This window comes from Lonchura striata, chromosome 12, assembly GCF_050655825.1.
Source record: "Lonchura striata isolate lonStrDom1 chromosome 12, ASM5065582v1, whole genome shotgun sequence".
Lineage (NCBI taxonomy): Eukaryota > Metazoa > Chordata > Aves > Passeriformes > Estrildidae > Lonchura > Lonchura striata.
In genome coordinates this window covers 17,441,850-17,457,905 of record NC_140714.1, presented here as the reverse complement: position 1 = coordinate 17,457,905, position 16,056 = coordinate 17,441,850, and the positions used below count along the sequence as shown (strand labels likewise).

The following is a 16,056-nucleotide window of genomic DNA, read 5'->3' as shown; positions in this document are numbered from 1 at the left end:
TTTCAGTCCACATTTAAAAACGGGTCATATATGATTACAAAAGCAGGTTAACGCCAGTAATTTAACCATGAGGGTTTAGCACAGGACTTTAGCAAATACTGCACTTCCCTGACTCTCCTAGAGGTCCCAGTTTATCGAGGGCAGTCGTGTCTGTGGCTGCACAGGACGGGTCACAGCCGCCCTGCGGCTGCGGCGTGACGTCATCGTTCCCGGGATGAAGCCAGGTCTGACAGCAGCGGGACAACCCTCGCCGTGACGTCACCGTCCAGCCTGACGTAATCGCTCGAAAGCGTGACGTCAGCGCCTTCCCTCACAGCGCTGAGGGGACAATCCTTCCCGCCTCCGTCTCTCCCAATCAGCGAGGCGCTTGCATGTCGGCAGCTCGCGGCCAATCCTGGGAGCGCTTATAGCCGGCTCTGAAGCTGCCGCCACTCTATTGGCTGTGTGGGAAGGGCTGCCCGGCGGCGATTGGCGGGAGACGCGGCGCGCGAGGGGCGCGGCCGGGGCGGCCCCGCGGGTCCCGCCATGGCGGCGCTGCCCGGGCCGCGCAAGCGGAGCGGCTCCGCGCTCTGCGGGGAGAGCGGCGCTGCGGCCGCCCCGCCGGCTCTCCGGAACGTCCTGCCCCCGCACAAGCGCCCCAAGAGCGCCGCGACCGGGATCATGGACCCCTTCGGGGACAGCGATGACTTCACGGCGGACGACCTGGAGCAGATCGACATCCTGGCCTCGCAGGCGCTGTCGGAGGGTCCGCCCGCGGGACACGCGTGGGGAGCGCCGGAGCTGCCCCCGGGCGCGCGGCAAGGTCGGTGTGTCCCGGCGGCTGCCCCTCACTGCCCCGCTGCTGCCGAAGCGTTCGGTGTCCCTTTAGCAAGCACGGAATGGCTGGGTTGGCAGGGACCTCAAAGCCCACCCAGTGCCACCCCCTGCCACGGGCAGGAACCCCTTTCACTGTCCCAGGCTGCTCCAAGCCCCGGCCAGCCTGGCTTTGGATACTTCCAGGGATCCCGGGGCAGCCACAGCTGCTCTGGGCACCTGTGCCGGGTCCTCACCTCCCTCACAGGGAAGAATTTCTTCCTAATATCTAACCTAAATCTCTGTCAGCGTGAAGCCCCTTCCTATTGTTCTGTCACTAAAGGTTCTTGTAAATAAGACTTGCTCCATCTTTCTTGTAAGTTCCCTTAAGAGAATTAATTGATCCTGCCCGTTCCCCTGGCCACCAGCACCCGACGGTGGTACGCCCGGGGTCAGAGGGATGGCTGGCATTCAGAGGAATAACGAGGATAACAATCCCAGCAGGAGCACTGCATTGATCCCACAGCTCCAGCAGCCCTGCCTGGGGTGTGTGTCGTAATGCCAGCCTGGGACAGGGGTGCTGCATGTTAAACCTGCCAAATAAAAAACTCGAGTTTCCTAAACTTTCAACATGCTTTAGGTGTTATATTCTAGTAGCATGTTGGCTTTCAGATTTTCTTTCCCCTCTTATTTTCCACTAATAAATGCACAGCATGCCTTGTATTAACAGCTGACTTTCAGGTTTATTTTGAAAGAAACAAAAGCAGGGGTTTCTTCATAATGAACCTTAGAGACCTTAAGTAATCTAAGTATGTTTTAGCAACCCTGACATCTGTCACCAGGTGAGTTAAATTTTCAGTGAGCCCTTGTTTGTGCATTCACTAAAGTTATCTCAGAAGAAATGCTTGCTTTTGCTGTGGGTCATCTTGGTGGTTTAAGATACGAGATGATCTTTAAGGTCCCTTTCAACCCAAACCATTCTGTAATTAAAAATTTGAAGGGGCAGGGATTCTTCTGTTATAAGAATTGATGCACATGCACTAGCAAAATTCCTGTGGTGACTAGATGGGGCAGTTTACCTGTTTGTAATGACAGTAAAATACTAAGATATTCAGATGTATGCAATGACAAATAACAAAACTTGGTGTTAAGTCACCAGTGATGCACATTCATCATCTGTGCTTCAGATTTTGGCTTTTCCCTGCAGCAGGAAGCAGAGCAGAAGATGGTCTGATGAGAGATGCATTCCAGTTTGAAGTGCTGCAGACACAGCATGAAGAAGTTAAACGGAAGGTTGGCAATATCCTCCCTTCTCCTCTAAATATTACATTTTTGATAGGAACAACTGAAAGGTGGGATAAATCCAGTCCCAAGCATTTAATTCTAATCAAGGTGATCTAATTTTTGTAATCCAGGGGTGTATTAAAATACAATAATTGTACTAGAAACAGCTTCAGTAATACTAAAGAGTGAGAACAATATTTTATTTCTTGGTAATTTCAGATTAGCAAATGCTAATTTTTCAGTTTTATTTGTTCCCTATCAAATAATTTCTCTGCTTTATCAGCCAGAGTTGTTTTGTTTAACTTAAAAGGTTTGAGAAAGTGAGGTGACTTTCAAGTGGCTTTATGTTACGTTACCTTCCAGTGGTCATTTATGGAGAGATTCTCTGTTTCCCTTTCTCCATTCTCTGTATCTGTCCCAGCTCTATTATATCCACCTTTATCAGGGAATCTCCTACTTGTATACTGTATTAAATCTTAATATTTCAGTTGTAGAGAAGTGTCTTTCTGATCTTTTCTTCTTGCTTTTCTGAGTAACTTCTTTATTATCCTCAAAGTCTTGTCTCTGAGTGGTAGTGGCTGCTCAGGAAATGTTAGAGACTCAATGTCATGAAGATTCTCTCTGGGGGTGGTACCTTCTCTTAGAGTGCTTGTTGGCTGTCCTGATGGATGTAGTAGTGTAATTAAATTATCACTGTTATCATCCAAACAATGAATTAATTATTGATGTGTGTGACTAGAACACTTTTTTTTTAAAAATCCAAAGCATAATTGCAGAGGAGGGGAAAGATAAGGATAATCTTGTAATTTTGAATTATGTTAAAGAAAACAGTAGCTGAGCCTGATTTAATCAGGGAAAAATTCGAGGTAATGTGTAGAATTTCTGAGCTAGGTTACCAGGAGCATTTTTCTTCCTAGGAATTACAAATACACCTAATTTTCAACCACATATTGATGCAAATGCATACTTTTGGCTATATCCATCCTTTAATGTAACTCCTCTGTTTGCAGCTGAAAGAAATGCAGGATGAAATTCTCACTAAAAATGGAGAAATTAAAATTCTGCGTGACTCAATGCAGCAGATGGAGTATGCTATGGAAGAACAGAAAAGATCATACCTGCTACTGGAAGAACAGAAATCTCAGATTTTAAGTGAAAAAGAAAAAGAGTTCTCCAAAAAGGTTTGTAAATTTGTCAGTTACCTGCAGATCACTTGCAGAAGCTGATTTATGACTTAAAGATGTCACAGACCATTTAGTCAAAGGAACAACATTTGTGTGAAATTTCCACAATGCTTGCTTTTATTTTCTTACCTAGAAGAAAGTATTTGTAAGAACTTGTTGAAGGTTTTCCCCTGCCAAAATAAAGTAGTGAAACTCAGGTGGTAGAGGTTTTCATTTACGTACTGCTTTTTTGAAGCCATCCTGAGAACATTGCAATTGGAATGTATGTTAGAGTGGAAAAAAGTGACAGAAGATGCTCTGTGGCTCTGATCAGATTGCTGTTCTTGTCCCAGTCATCTCTGTCCATCCCTGACGAGGACAGTGGCTGCTTTTGCCCAGTTGGCTCTGCAGCCTCACTGGAGCCATGCTCTGCGTGGCATTTGCTTTGTCTTAGCCACTCACAAAAGCTTCTTGCCTGAACTCCTGGCACTTGGTCCTCAGATAGTGTTAACTGGACTAACATTCCTAAAAATGGAGATCTTGGAGTTCACAGTAACAGATGGTGATCTGGAGCTCTCTGGCAACTCAGTTGCTCTGCAGCTGCAGCACTTCTGAACTGGTAAAACTGTCCTGAACTCCTCTTTCAGTTACAGTCCTTGCACTCTGAGCTGCAGTTCAAGGATGCAGAAATGAATGAATTAAGAACACGACTTCAGAACTGTGAAAGAAACAAACACCTTTCTCAGGCAGTTCCAACAACAAGGTAGGGGGGTTGGAAAAGGATTTTATGTTCATTTTTGTAATGCATGTGTTTAAACTATTGAAGAGGTTTTCCTTCTTCATGTGACTCTTAGCCCTATTGTCTTTGAAAAAAATACAACAAAACAGTCTGATGACATTTTTGGAATTTGCTCAAAGAAGAGCCTTCCTTGTATCTGTGACAGAAATTCAAAGAGTATATAGTGAAGTAACTCTAAAACATCATTTCCAAAGAAAATAGATTGTTATTTCATAAAATAATTACAAAATAAATACTGATTTGTCTTTTTATCTTAGCCCTAAAAAGAATCTTGTGGTACAAGTGAAATCAGAAGGATGTTCTCCACAGCCAGAAAGAAAATCTTTTCCTACAAAGGAATCCTTCAATGCTGAAATGCCCACTAGGCCATCATGTTCTTCAGGAAACTTGATGGCCCTGACTACTTCAGTCAAAGAAGGTAGACCCGTGTACCGCTTGCAACATTTTTAGCTACATGTGAACATTCTACATTAGAGAAGTATTTTGTGACTGAACAGTTGCAGTCTATTCACAGTTATTTATTTTGGTTTTAGTTAGATTTTTTTCCACTTTATACCAACTGGAGTTAAATAGCCATGACTGAAATTTGCATGAAGATCATTTTAATTCATACCTTAGTACCAGATGCCAAAGTGGCAATGATGAAGTGGCCAGTGGCTGCAATAAAAAACTTCACTGTGTGATGAACTAAAGCGTCCAAATTGTTCATCTGTCTTTTCTCATTGCATAAAGAATAGGAAATAATTTGCCTATTTCTTGGTCTGCTAGTCAGGTATTGCATGTTTTGTATTCTTGTTCTAGCGTTTTGGAGATTGGATTTTAAAGGGTACATATTTAGCCATACTGAAAAAAGCAACTGAAACAATGCACTCATTTCCTCTTTTATATGTAGGGCAGTAACTTTCACAAAATTCTATCTCGAAATTCATTGAGTAAATCGTAGGAAATTAATATCTGCATATATTTGAAGATTGCTATCATAAGAAACAAAAGTATTGTTTTTTTAATAGCAATGGGAAATAGTAAACATAAGAAATGTGAATATCATCAACTAATCCTTACTTGAAGAGTCATGAAAACTCTGAGATGTTGCTGTCAGTTGCAATGTTAATTCTAAGAATATGGTCAGTAGGAACTCCAGCAAAAAGAAAAATGCAGTAGCCTGAAAGCATTAGTCTTGCTGTTGTTTGTTGTGGTAACAACACTCAATATGCCTATTTGTTTGAAAAAATACATTTCTTTGCCTTTTTTCTGAACTCTGCAAGGCTTTTGGCCTTGCTTTGCTTGGTAATTGTGACATATAGAGATTATTAAAAGATTATCTAACACTGTGGCTGTGTGTACAAGATGGGTACAGATCTGTGTTCTCCCAATCCCTGTTTGTTTCAGACAGGAAGATAACCCAGCCTGAAGTTTCATCCCTGAAGCAGCACAAAGCAACAGGAAAAAATCGTTCCTACAACTCTGTCCCCAGACGAAATAGACAAGGTAACATCATTCTGGCAATACAGAAATAAATCCAGGGAAAATGGCTAATTTTTTAACCTTTAAAAAGACCCAAAACACTATCAAACATTTTCAACAGTCAGCTCCAAGAATTCTTTAGGGCTCTATCTTAGTTACAGTTGGCAGTGGAATTGCATCACATAATTTCAATGTCTGGAGTAGAAAATGGAGGGCAAGTCACCAGAACAGCTGGGGTATGTGATCACTTGGCTCAAGCTATTTTGCAAATAGGGAATCATAATTAAAATACCTCTAAATACAACTTTAGAGGTATTTTATATCTATTTATATTAAATTAATTTTTCTGAAAATTATTCTGTTAAGAAAGAAGATTCATAATGAAAAAAACATTTTGAGGTTGCAAGTACTCTTGCAGTAAGGCTGATCTTCTGAAATATTGATTTTTTTGTTGTTGTTGATGATTGCAAATCTTCTCCTAAGAAAATTCTGTATCCTTCCAGGTTCTATCTTGCTGAATGCACTGATGAAGCAGCCCATTGTCCCCGGGTCACTTCTAGGTTTCTGCCACCTTCTCAGTAGCAACTCTGAGCCTCTATCTGGAGCTGTGTTGCCACCCAACCCTTTGGATAGGTAAGTTTTATTGTCTTTGTTAAACTGTGTCTGCTATGTTCAGCACAGTGGCATTCTCTGTACTAAGAAACACTTGGCCATGCAGGACAGCTCATTCCCTGTGGTAAATCATGCTCTGCTTAGGCTATTTAGTGCAAAATTTGGAACATCATTCTGTATCTTTGATTATCACAGATACTAAACACTGGAACATCACTAAAAAATAATTAAGTTAATTATCAGTTAGGAGAAGGCACAGAACTAAACTAAAGCTGTTAGCAGCTTGCATTGCAAGGAAGAAAGAACAGAAACATGATGATGAGTTACGGGGGAAGAAAATGCTGAAAATGTGATCAAAAATTTTGTTTTATATCTTCAAAATATAAACTGTGTTTAATTTTTAATCTACAATTGGTGTGCAACTTTCCAATATATATTTATATTTCCTGGTAAAACATTTTAAATATTAAGATTGGATATGAATTATAATAGTTTTTCACTTTTTACAGAATTAGACTGTAGCTTCTGAAATACCTTTGCTTTTCAGATAGGTTGTTTTATTAGTAATGAAACCTAGAATGCTTTGAAATGGCTCTTCCATGCAGGCATCAAGGAGTAGGATGACGTTTTCCCCCCTTTTTTTCCTATATTGGAAACAGACTTCTCTTAGTACTCTGGCCTTTCTATTACTGAATTCATAAATACTCAGATTTGAAATCTGTTCTCTGCCTTTTTTTGTGAAGCATATCCCTTTTACTTTTATTTGAACAGGAAGCCCACACAACTTCCCAGCAGCAGGACAACTCAAGAAGGAATCGCTCCTCTTGTATCCCTGCAAGAAGCTCAAAAACTGGCAATAACAGGACTGAACTTGATTGCTCTGGATGAAGGATTATCTGAGGGAAACCCAGCAGAAAGGCAGGGAGGGCTCCTGCCCTTCACGCAGAGCAGGATCCAAGGTGCTGTGCATCTCCTGCCCTTGGTGGAGCACCACGTTGGTGCCTTCTGCCAAGCAGAGCAGCTCAGGGACACCCCCGGGAATGGAACTTGTGGGACCCATCCAGCTGCTGCTTCCAGAGCCAGCACAAACACAGGGTCAGGCAAGGAGGACTTCAGGTTGTCCCTTGAAGAAACTACTCTTGTGTCACTGGGGATCCTTTATTATTTGGTGTTCTACAGCCAGGATGTTGTCCACACTTTGCTGTGTGCTGAAATGGAAAACGGTTCTGCTGCTGGAGATGAGCAGGTTCCCAAGATGGACCAAAATGTGTTGTGTGACAATCAGTGTGACAATAAAGAAGAGAGCAGGACACAAGGAGGGCTGCCTGCTCCACAGGATCCTCCCAATACTGATGGAGCTCAACATTCTTTGTTTAAAAAGCTTCTTCAGATTTTAGCTTTTTGTGCTGCAAGGGGTTCCCAGACTGACAATATCCTGAACCAAAGCCTTAAGGTTTTGGTAAAATTAGCTGAAAATTCAACTATGGACTTGTTAATAAAGTAAGTCAGTAATAGCTTTAAAAGTATTTCAGAGTCTGCTGTTTAGCAGTTTTCATTCTGTTAAAACTCATCTAGGCAGCTTCCAGTAGAACTTGTGCTATGTATGAGAGAAATCACATCTCAGATCACATTTGAGAAGCAGCTGAGAATATTTCTACTGCCTGTGCTGTTAATGAGTATAATAATCATCTCTGACCAGTAACAAGGTTTGCTGATGATATTCATATGAAGCAGTTGCTGTTGCCTCATTGAAAGTGAAGAATCTTTATAACATTCATTATGGGATTTTTGTGATTGCTGGGAGGTGCATAAGGAAGGGAAGCACAGGATCTCATTCTGGCAGGTAAAACTGCCAGCGTGAACTGCAGAGTGACTGCCAAAGTAACAATGTTTTCCATCATACTTTGTATTTATGACAGATAATTTGAGATTGGGTATGTTCTGAATAGCTTAAAAGCCACAAATTATGATACTGTCTACAAAAACTAGGTTATTTTCAACTTGTGACTGCACTTCCCTTTTCTAATGAAGTTTTGTTTTGAAGTTTCCAGCACTTACTGAGTAGCCAGGTGCTGCAGTGCTGTCTGCGGCCCGAGACCCCTCTGCCTGCTGTGCTTCTGACTGTGAGACTCCTGTGTGCTCTTGCTCAGCACCACCTGTTGGTTACTCAGCTCTGTTCTCATTCAGGTGAAAGATTGCAGGAGACAGAGAACTATTACCATGACTAAAAGTAATGCAAACACGCCTTGATCCAAGGTGCTGAAACCCAGAAGGGAAAAAGCCTGCTATATTACCTGAAAACTTGATTTGGAGAGTATTTGTCTTGTGGTATCTGTCTACAAGCAGTGCTTTTATAGCCATTTAGAAATAACTTTATAGATTGTGTATTTAAGGTTGATGAGGAAAAAGGGGCTTTTGAGGAGTTTTGAAGTTAAATTTATCTGTGGTCATGGCACTGCTCAGAGATTCCAGTACTCTGCATGACAGATTATCTCTGTTCAGTTCCTTATGAATGAACCAGGATAGGAGTACCACAAAGGCAGATAAAAGGTTTAGGGATACAAATTTCCTCAGCACTGCTGAAGATGTGGGAAGTAAAACAAGAAGCTGAGCCTGTACCATGAGCCCTAGGATAGAACTCAAAATGTTTTCTTGCCTGATAGAATTTTTATCATGAACAAGTGGCTGGTTGGAAAAAGAACAAAGTTCTCTCTGTTTCAGACACCTGCCTTCTCCTTGCACTCTGCATGTACATAACATCAAGACCAGATAAATCAGCATCTGAAATGCTTTGGCTTCAGCTGGAGCAAGAGGTAACCACGGCTGCGTGTCCATGTGCTCTTTCCTTCTTCTTCCAGTTGGGGGAGTGGGAGGAGCAGGATAGAGCACAAATTGTTTGAAAACAAGTTCCTTCTCTAGCTGAAATACAAAACTGCAAGTATTGTAGTAACGGATTACATTGTAAGTAACGGGCTTGCAGTAACAGATTACAGTGATGTTTGAAAAGACCTGCTTGAAACTGAATCAGTAACTATCCTTGAAGAGATCATTGGTCATAATAACCTTTCAAGTCACTTAAAAAAACCAAGGAAGATCCTAGGATGGCTGAAGATGTTCAGCACTAAGATTTATTTTGCTTTTAGAGCAATAAAAGAGTAAAAAGAAGCAAGATTCTAATTTTATTTTGACTGTATTTATTACATTTAGAAGGCATTCTGTAGTGACTTAGGATTTATATTCCTTGCAACGAATGGAAATGCTACCTTGCTGTTTGTTGTGGTTATATATAGAAAGAATAACTTTTAAACCTGATTTGTGTTGTTTGTATAGACAGAAGTGACAACAGACTTGTTTGAGGTTCTATTTGCTCTACTTTCCTCATTTTAAAGAATTTTGAACCCTTTCAATTACGCCCACCTGCACTATTATATTAAGTGTAAACACATTATTTGCATTCATTGAATTAAAGGCCACTGACCTTGTCAGCTTTGCTCATGAGAAGGTTTCTATGCAAGGCAAACTCTGTCTATGAAGTGTTTCAGGGGGAAAAACTTCTACAGTTTTGAGGGTAAAAGGCAGCTGTTAGAGCAAAAAATACTCCAGGACTATTTGAAACTGGCAATGAATTATCATAACTTAGCCCTTGCTCTAACACAGCCTGTGTTTGTAACAGACAGTGAGGCTCCTGACACGCTGCATGTGGTGCTCCAGACCAGCAGTTTTATTTCCTGGCACAGACTGTCAGTGCTACCTCGAGGTATGTTTACCACACTGCCCCAGTTTAACCTGCTGACAAGTTCCAAGTACTCAATGCTGAAATTGCTTTTTGCTGTTTTTATTATTTTTGCTGTAGAGAAACAGAAGTGTCCTGTACTTTAGAGGATGCCACCTTCTAGGAAGCTTGCTTTGGCTTGCTAGAAAATATCCTGAAATTTGAAAGTTTGAAGAGATTAAGCAGTAGAGTTCATACTAAAATAAGTTTTCTGCCCCTATATTTTTGCTTTGTGTATTGAGGTACTGTTTTTCCTCTTGCAGGTGGTTAAGGCACTAATTGTGATGTTGCACAGACAGTGGATGAAGATTAGATCTGAGACCAGCTTGTGTGCACATAGGGAACAAGTTATTCAGTTTTTACGGGATGCTGTTTTACTCTTGCACAGCCTATCTCAGAAAGATAAACTGTTCCATGAGCACTGTTTGGAAGTTCTCCATCAATATGACCAAGCCATGCCAGGCATAAGAGCCATTCTCAAAAAGACTCAAAAACTGAGTGCCTTTGAAGGTAAAAATTAGTCGAATGTTGGCTTTTTTCCCCACACTGCAGAAATAAAAATTTCACTTCTGTCACTTTTCTAACAAGTACCACAGCACGTCGTTGCTCAGACCTCTAGAGGCAGGTTAAATTGGATATCAGGAAGAAGTTCTGCCCTGTGAGGGTGGGAAGGCCCTGGCACAGGGTGCCCAGAGCAGCTGTGGCTGCCCCATTCCTGGAAATGTCCAAGGCCAGGTTGGATGGGGCTTGGAACAACCTGGGATCATGGAATGTGTCCCTAAAAAAGGTATTAAAGAAGGGGAGAAGTTTGTGTGACAAAACACAAATCTAAGACCTGTTTGCATGGACCCTTCAAAAATTTTATTTGCTGTTGTCTTCTACCATCAGTATGTTCTAAACTGCAGATACCAGCTACAATTATACTGTATGAAGCAGGAAAAAAATAATTCTCTGAAACATTATTTTTTGTTGCAGAGCTGATTTTGGATGAATTGTATCCTCCTGAGCCAGAAGACCAAGGAACAGACTCCAGCTAGCCAACAGCAAAGATCTGTGTCCTTCCTTATCTGAATCATCATTGCCAATGTAAATGTGAACTTTGAATCATCCTTTTAAGTGAGGATCTTGGGTTGCACTCAAACACAGCACAACTAGACATGTTTCTTTGTAGTAATTATTTCTGTGCTATCTAAATGTAGCTGAAAGCAAAGGAATTTTGATGAGAGAGTGATACTGCTGTGCAAACCACTCAATGGCTTATGACTGGTTCTGGTTATGAATTCCATCCTGTATGAAACCACTGTGAATGGAATGGAAATTTCTCTGTATTCTCCATTTTACTGTGACTACAGCTGAATTTAAGGTGCTGAATGTGCCAAGGTGTTTGTCATCACTGCATTCATATGAAAGCCTTTTGAACACACTTGTGTCTTTTGTAGATGTACCACTTCCTTGTGTGCATTCCAGAATTTTCATATTGTTGATATTAGTTAACAGTTTATGGTGAAAACCTTTCTAGAAATAATGAATTGGCAGTTCACTACAGGGCTTTGAATATCTTGCTGAGGATTGCTCACTAAATTACATCAATCTGCTGAAAGTGTAATTACTGAGATGCCAAAACAATACTAGAACTTACATTTTACAGTTCCCCTTGAAAGAGAGAGATGGTACTGTTGAGAGATGCATCCTAGGCAATAGAAGGATATTTAAATGTGTGAAGAATGACTGACTGGGGTTTTTGGTCATGATGAAGATGAAGGAGCCTCTCATTCCTAGGATTCAGCACCAAAGGTTGGAGGAAGAGCTGCTGCCCCACCCTTTGAAGTGTGCATGACCTTCACTCACTGTCACACTGGGCTGCAAGTCACCAGCTGAGCCTTAGACCCTAAAAAGGGAAGCGTGTTATTAAAATGAGCCCACAGGTGGGTGTGTTTAGATGGGAGAGCTCTTCTCCATTTTCAACAGGGACTTGGTTAAGAACAAGCCTGGAACCAGGAACCAGGAGGACAAGAGACTGTACAAGAGTGGGAAGGAAGACTTTGGAAAACTGGGAGACATTCTGTTCTCTGGTTATGCCCAAAGAGGCTGTGACCTGCCCAGCAAAGAGAGCCCACTCCAGAGTGCTTAGCAAGCTCCTGGCTTGGCTCTTGCTTTAGAAGAGAACTTTCCTAGAAATGCCTATGCAGGAAGAACTGGGATATTAACCCAGCACCTCCAGAAGGCCAAAGCTCCTTCTTCCCCCCAGCCTGGGCTTAGCCTCCTCCTCTCTGAGCAGCAGCTACACCAGGCAGGGCCAGCCAGGTCATTTCTGTGAAACACAAGCTCCTCTCAGTAACCGGTATGAAGTCCCTGGTAGCACCTGGAAAAGTGCCATGTGCCTTCTGAAATGCACCAAGGAAGGATGCACAGCCACAGAGCAGCAAAGCCTTCCAAGCCTGTGTGTGCTTGCATGGTCAGAACCCTGGAACTGTCACCAGGCCCTGGACAAGACAAGCTGCAGATATTGGTGTGACAACAAACATTTCATTTGTCCATGTAAAATAAGTAAATAAGCAAATAAACAAAGCAATCAAAAAAAAAAAAAAAAAAAAGAAAAACAACCACCAAACATTTCCTGGTCTTCAGGATTAGGGAGAAGACCTGGAAAGTGCATGTAAAAGCCCTTTCCTTCCTCAAAACCAAAATAAACATTAAGATAATTCCTTAAGAACAGCTCAGTGAGTAGGAGCTGTGGTAAAGCTGTATCTGGCCATGAGCCTGCTGTGAGGGGCAACCTTAGAACTGTCCTAACAAAAATATGACAGTCACAATACCTCAGATATTCCAAAATGCAGTGATCATCAGTTTTCAACCGTTCTCACCACTTAATTTCTCTAAACAATTTGAGTTTATAGAGATAAGAGACATTTAACCCATCTGGGTGAACAGACCAAATGAACTGTTAAGAACTTGGACAAAAACCAGTTCCCTAAAGAATGCCAAACTGTTGGAGCAATTCAGTTATAAAAAGTTGTTTAAAAAAAATCCTGGCTTCATCTAAAGGGTGTGTGTATGGCAACTTGGAAGAAGGGAGAAGTGGATTATTGCTAAACTTTATATAAACAGAAGAGTTATCTGTGGAAAAAACTGGTAGGAAAGCTCCTAACTGTTCCCTCCTGGCTTTGCATCCCTTCCCTTCCACCCCCTCTAACAGACAACACCCAAACATGTACATTTACATTCTCATTTTCTCCCAACTCCAGACTTTAAAGCAGTACAACCCAGGCTCCATACCCCAAACAGATCCAAACTTTTCCCTCACAGGGATCACACTAACATTGTGTTATTGTGAAATTAAACCACAGCTTTTAAAATTTAAGGCACTGTCTGTTCACATTCCTAAGGAAAAATGAGGCTGTACGCCTAAAAAGAAAAGGCAGAAAAGAAACATATTTACAGAACCACCATAATTATTTAAGACATTTGGAGTGATCAGCCTTGTCAGAATTATTTTAAGATTGTGCTGACATTCAACAATTTTCCCTTTTTACTTCCTCCTGAGATTTTTCTCAGGATTAAAAAGATCCAATAATGTATGCAACAGCTCATCATCCCGGATCATCAGTTCTTCTCTCCCTGAAGAACTCCCACCATAGCAACTTTTCCATGCCAGTTTGCATTTCCCCACCATGTTACAGATAAGCTGTGCCTCTGTATTAACTGAGAAAAGCAATTTACTCTGGCATCATGCACAGGCACAAGCCTGAACAATGAAGCACTGAGCAAAGGAAAGCCACTAGGCATGTTCTACACACAATTCTCACATTCCTCAGCAGCACCACCCATCTGCTTCCTTGCCCTTGGGGATGGCAACCAGGGTTTCCCCTTGGCTGAAAGCTGAGCTCACCAGAGCTGCTTTTTCCTGCTCAATAAAACCTTGCTTAATTCTACACCTTGCATTATCATTAACTTGGAGAGATTGGAAGGGGCCTCTGCAGCTCATCCATCCCCTAACTGAAACAAACGCCACAGAGAAGCCAAACAACTGCTTTGTGTCATGTCAGGCCTTAAAAGCCCATCTTTTTAAACTAAGCTGACATAGGTGAAGACGGTAAATACAAAATACCTCATCCTGTAGCACACATCCCTGACCTCAGCTGGGTTTACTCATATTAATCCCACAGGTGAGCTACTGCTTAAAAGCCTGTGCTAAACAATTAGAACAAAGTCATCCTCACCACTGCATGTTTTTGTTACAGTCTGCAATATTATTTATGGCTATAATGGCCAAATGGTTACAATTAGGGTCAAATTGCAGTTCTACCTGCACAGACTGTGTTATCTGCTGTGAATGTAGCAGCAAATGCAAACTTCCAGTGTAAATTGTTAAAAAATGTACATTGTTGATTGTAATTTATCAGGCTGATAAGAAAAGGTCATCTGTGATCTCTACAAACCCATTGTAGCTGAAGTTTATCAAAGTGCTTCCAAGAGGCAAGGGCAAACACATTCACACCTGAAGTGTGACTGCCAGCACTGCTGAGCCTGGACTAATTTGAAAACTTAGTCCTAAATCTTGACAGTGCAATAGCTTCTCAAAGGCTAACCTGCTTTTGAAAATATCCAGAGGAAATTGCCATTTTATTTTCATATATGGCCAGAATGTAATTAGTAGAGTGGTGGTAGAGTGTCCTAACAGAGGTAACACAAACAGTAATGTTTTAATCTATGCATTAATCATGATGTAGGTTGGTGTTCTGAGAATGAACAATTTGTTTTGCTAAAAAACCTTCTTTACAGCACAGCTGAGCTGCAACCCCTTTCCAACAGTCTGAGAATGACATCCTACCTGATTCCAGGGGCAAGGTACCATCAGAGAGTGAACCACAAATCCCATTGCAGGAACAAGAAGTGTTAGAATGAAAAGGCTGCAGTAGCTGATTTAAAAGTTATTTTGAGTGCAGTAAGAGAAATGGGATATCAGAGGTTATTTTATAATGGCTAATTGGCTCTGAGGGGGGGCTGCCTTTGCAGAGGACAATTCCATCAGTGCTGAAGCCTGAGCTCTTGAAAGGATAAAGTAGCATTTTCTTCAGCTTTTTCTCACCTCTGACAAGTTTAACTTGTGCATGTTTTTCCCCTCCTATATCACTCACTGAAAACTATAAATCTGACCAGGTTCCTGTGATACAGGCTGCAAAACAACTAGATATGGTCAAATAATAATCAGAGATAAAAACAGACCCCAAAACACTGGCTAAAGCAAATATGTGAGTTATTACAAGTGCTGAGATATGATACTGAGTTTCCATACTTGGAAAAAATAAAACAGGCAAGAATTGCTTGTTTGGCAATAATTGAAGTTTTTTCCTCTGGTGTGTCCAGCTCTTCCCACACAACCCTGCCATGAGTTTTAAATGCATGCCAAGTTTAGTTCTGGAAAAATTCACACTACCATAGACATCTGCTGATTAAACACTATGAAAACATAACCAGTAATATTCCTCACCTAACCCTGGGCTCCCAACTTTTCAGTTCAACAGTTAACTCTCCTATACGTTCGTTTGCTATAATAAAGGGTGAAGGTACCTTTGAAACCCTATGTGCTCCTTAAGGGAATTTGCAGGTTTAAATCAAAACCCAGGTTCTGCTCCTCAGCCCTGTGTACAGAGAGAGGGGAAGGCACACAGCTTTTCTCTGAGCATTTCTCTGCCTTTCACTTTTCAAACTCAGCCATACTGGACAACAGCCATACTGACTGAAAGTCATGGGAAAAGAGGAACAGACGAACTAGAAAGCAGTGCCAACAAAATCATCACAAATAACTGCAATTTCCTGGTGTCATTTCTAGCCCAAATATTAATTATATGTTTTCTAGATTTAGGTTTTTAGTAGCATGCATTTTGTCTGCTGCCCCCAGTCAACTAAGAGAAAATGTGAAATAAAACTGGAAGTGAAATTATTTATATTGCACCTCCAACACATTATCAGACTGCAGCTGAGACTGCAATAAAATCAAGGAGTAACACTACAAAACTACCCAATTATTATGGGGTTTTGATTGGCTGTTAGTGGGTTTTTAAAAATTTCTGTGTTTCTCCCTTTGTTTTCCTTTAAATGCTACATAAGAACGTAGCTGGCCAATTCAAGGTAATAATGCTGATACACAAAACAACTCACTGCTGGCG

General features: G+C 41.4%; 1 protein-coding gene across 2 annotated transcripts; it reads left to right on the top strand.

Moving 5' to 3' along the window:
- Window positions 1-502: 502 nt before the first annotated feature.
- On the top strand, window positions 503-11,309 carry ATRIP (ATR interacting protein). 2 transcript variants are annotated; one of them, XM_021529189.3, is made up of 13 exons: window positions 503-802; window positions 2,003-2,085; window positions 3,087-3,257; window positions 3,887-4,002; window positions 4,296-4,456; window positions 5,428-5,526; window positions 6,006-6,135; window positions 6,886-7,614; window positions 8,159-8,301; window positions 8,836-8,927; window positions 9,788-9,871; window positions 10,150-10,396; window positions 10,862-11,309. In XM_021529189.3, exons 1-13 carry the CDS (start codon window positions 526-528, stop codon window positions 10,921-10,923), a joined length of 2,394 nt encoding a protein of 797 aa, XP_021384864.2. In that variant the 5' UTR covers window positions 503-525; the 3' UTR covers window positions 10,924-11,309. The 2 variants fall into 2 exon arrangements, with proteins under 2 accessions (XP_021384864.2, XP_021384863.2); XM_021529188.3 differs by having other exon boundaries at window positions 2,000-2,085.
- The last annotated feature ends 4,747 nt before the right edge of the window (window positions 11,310-16,056 follow it).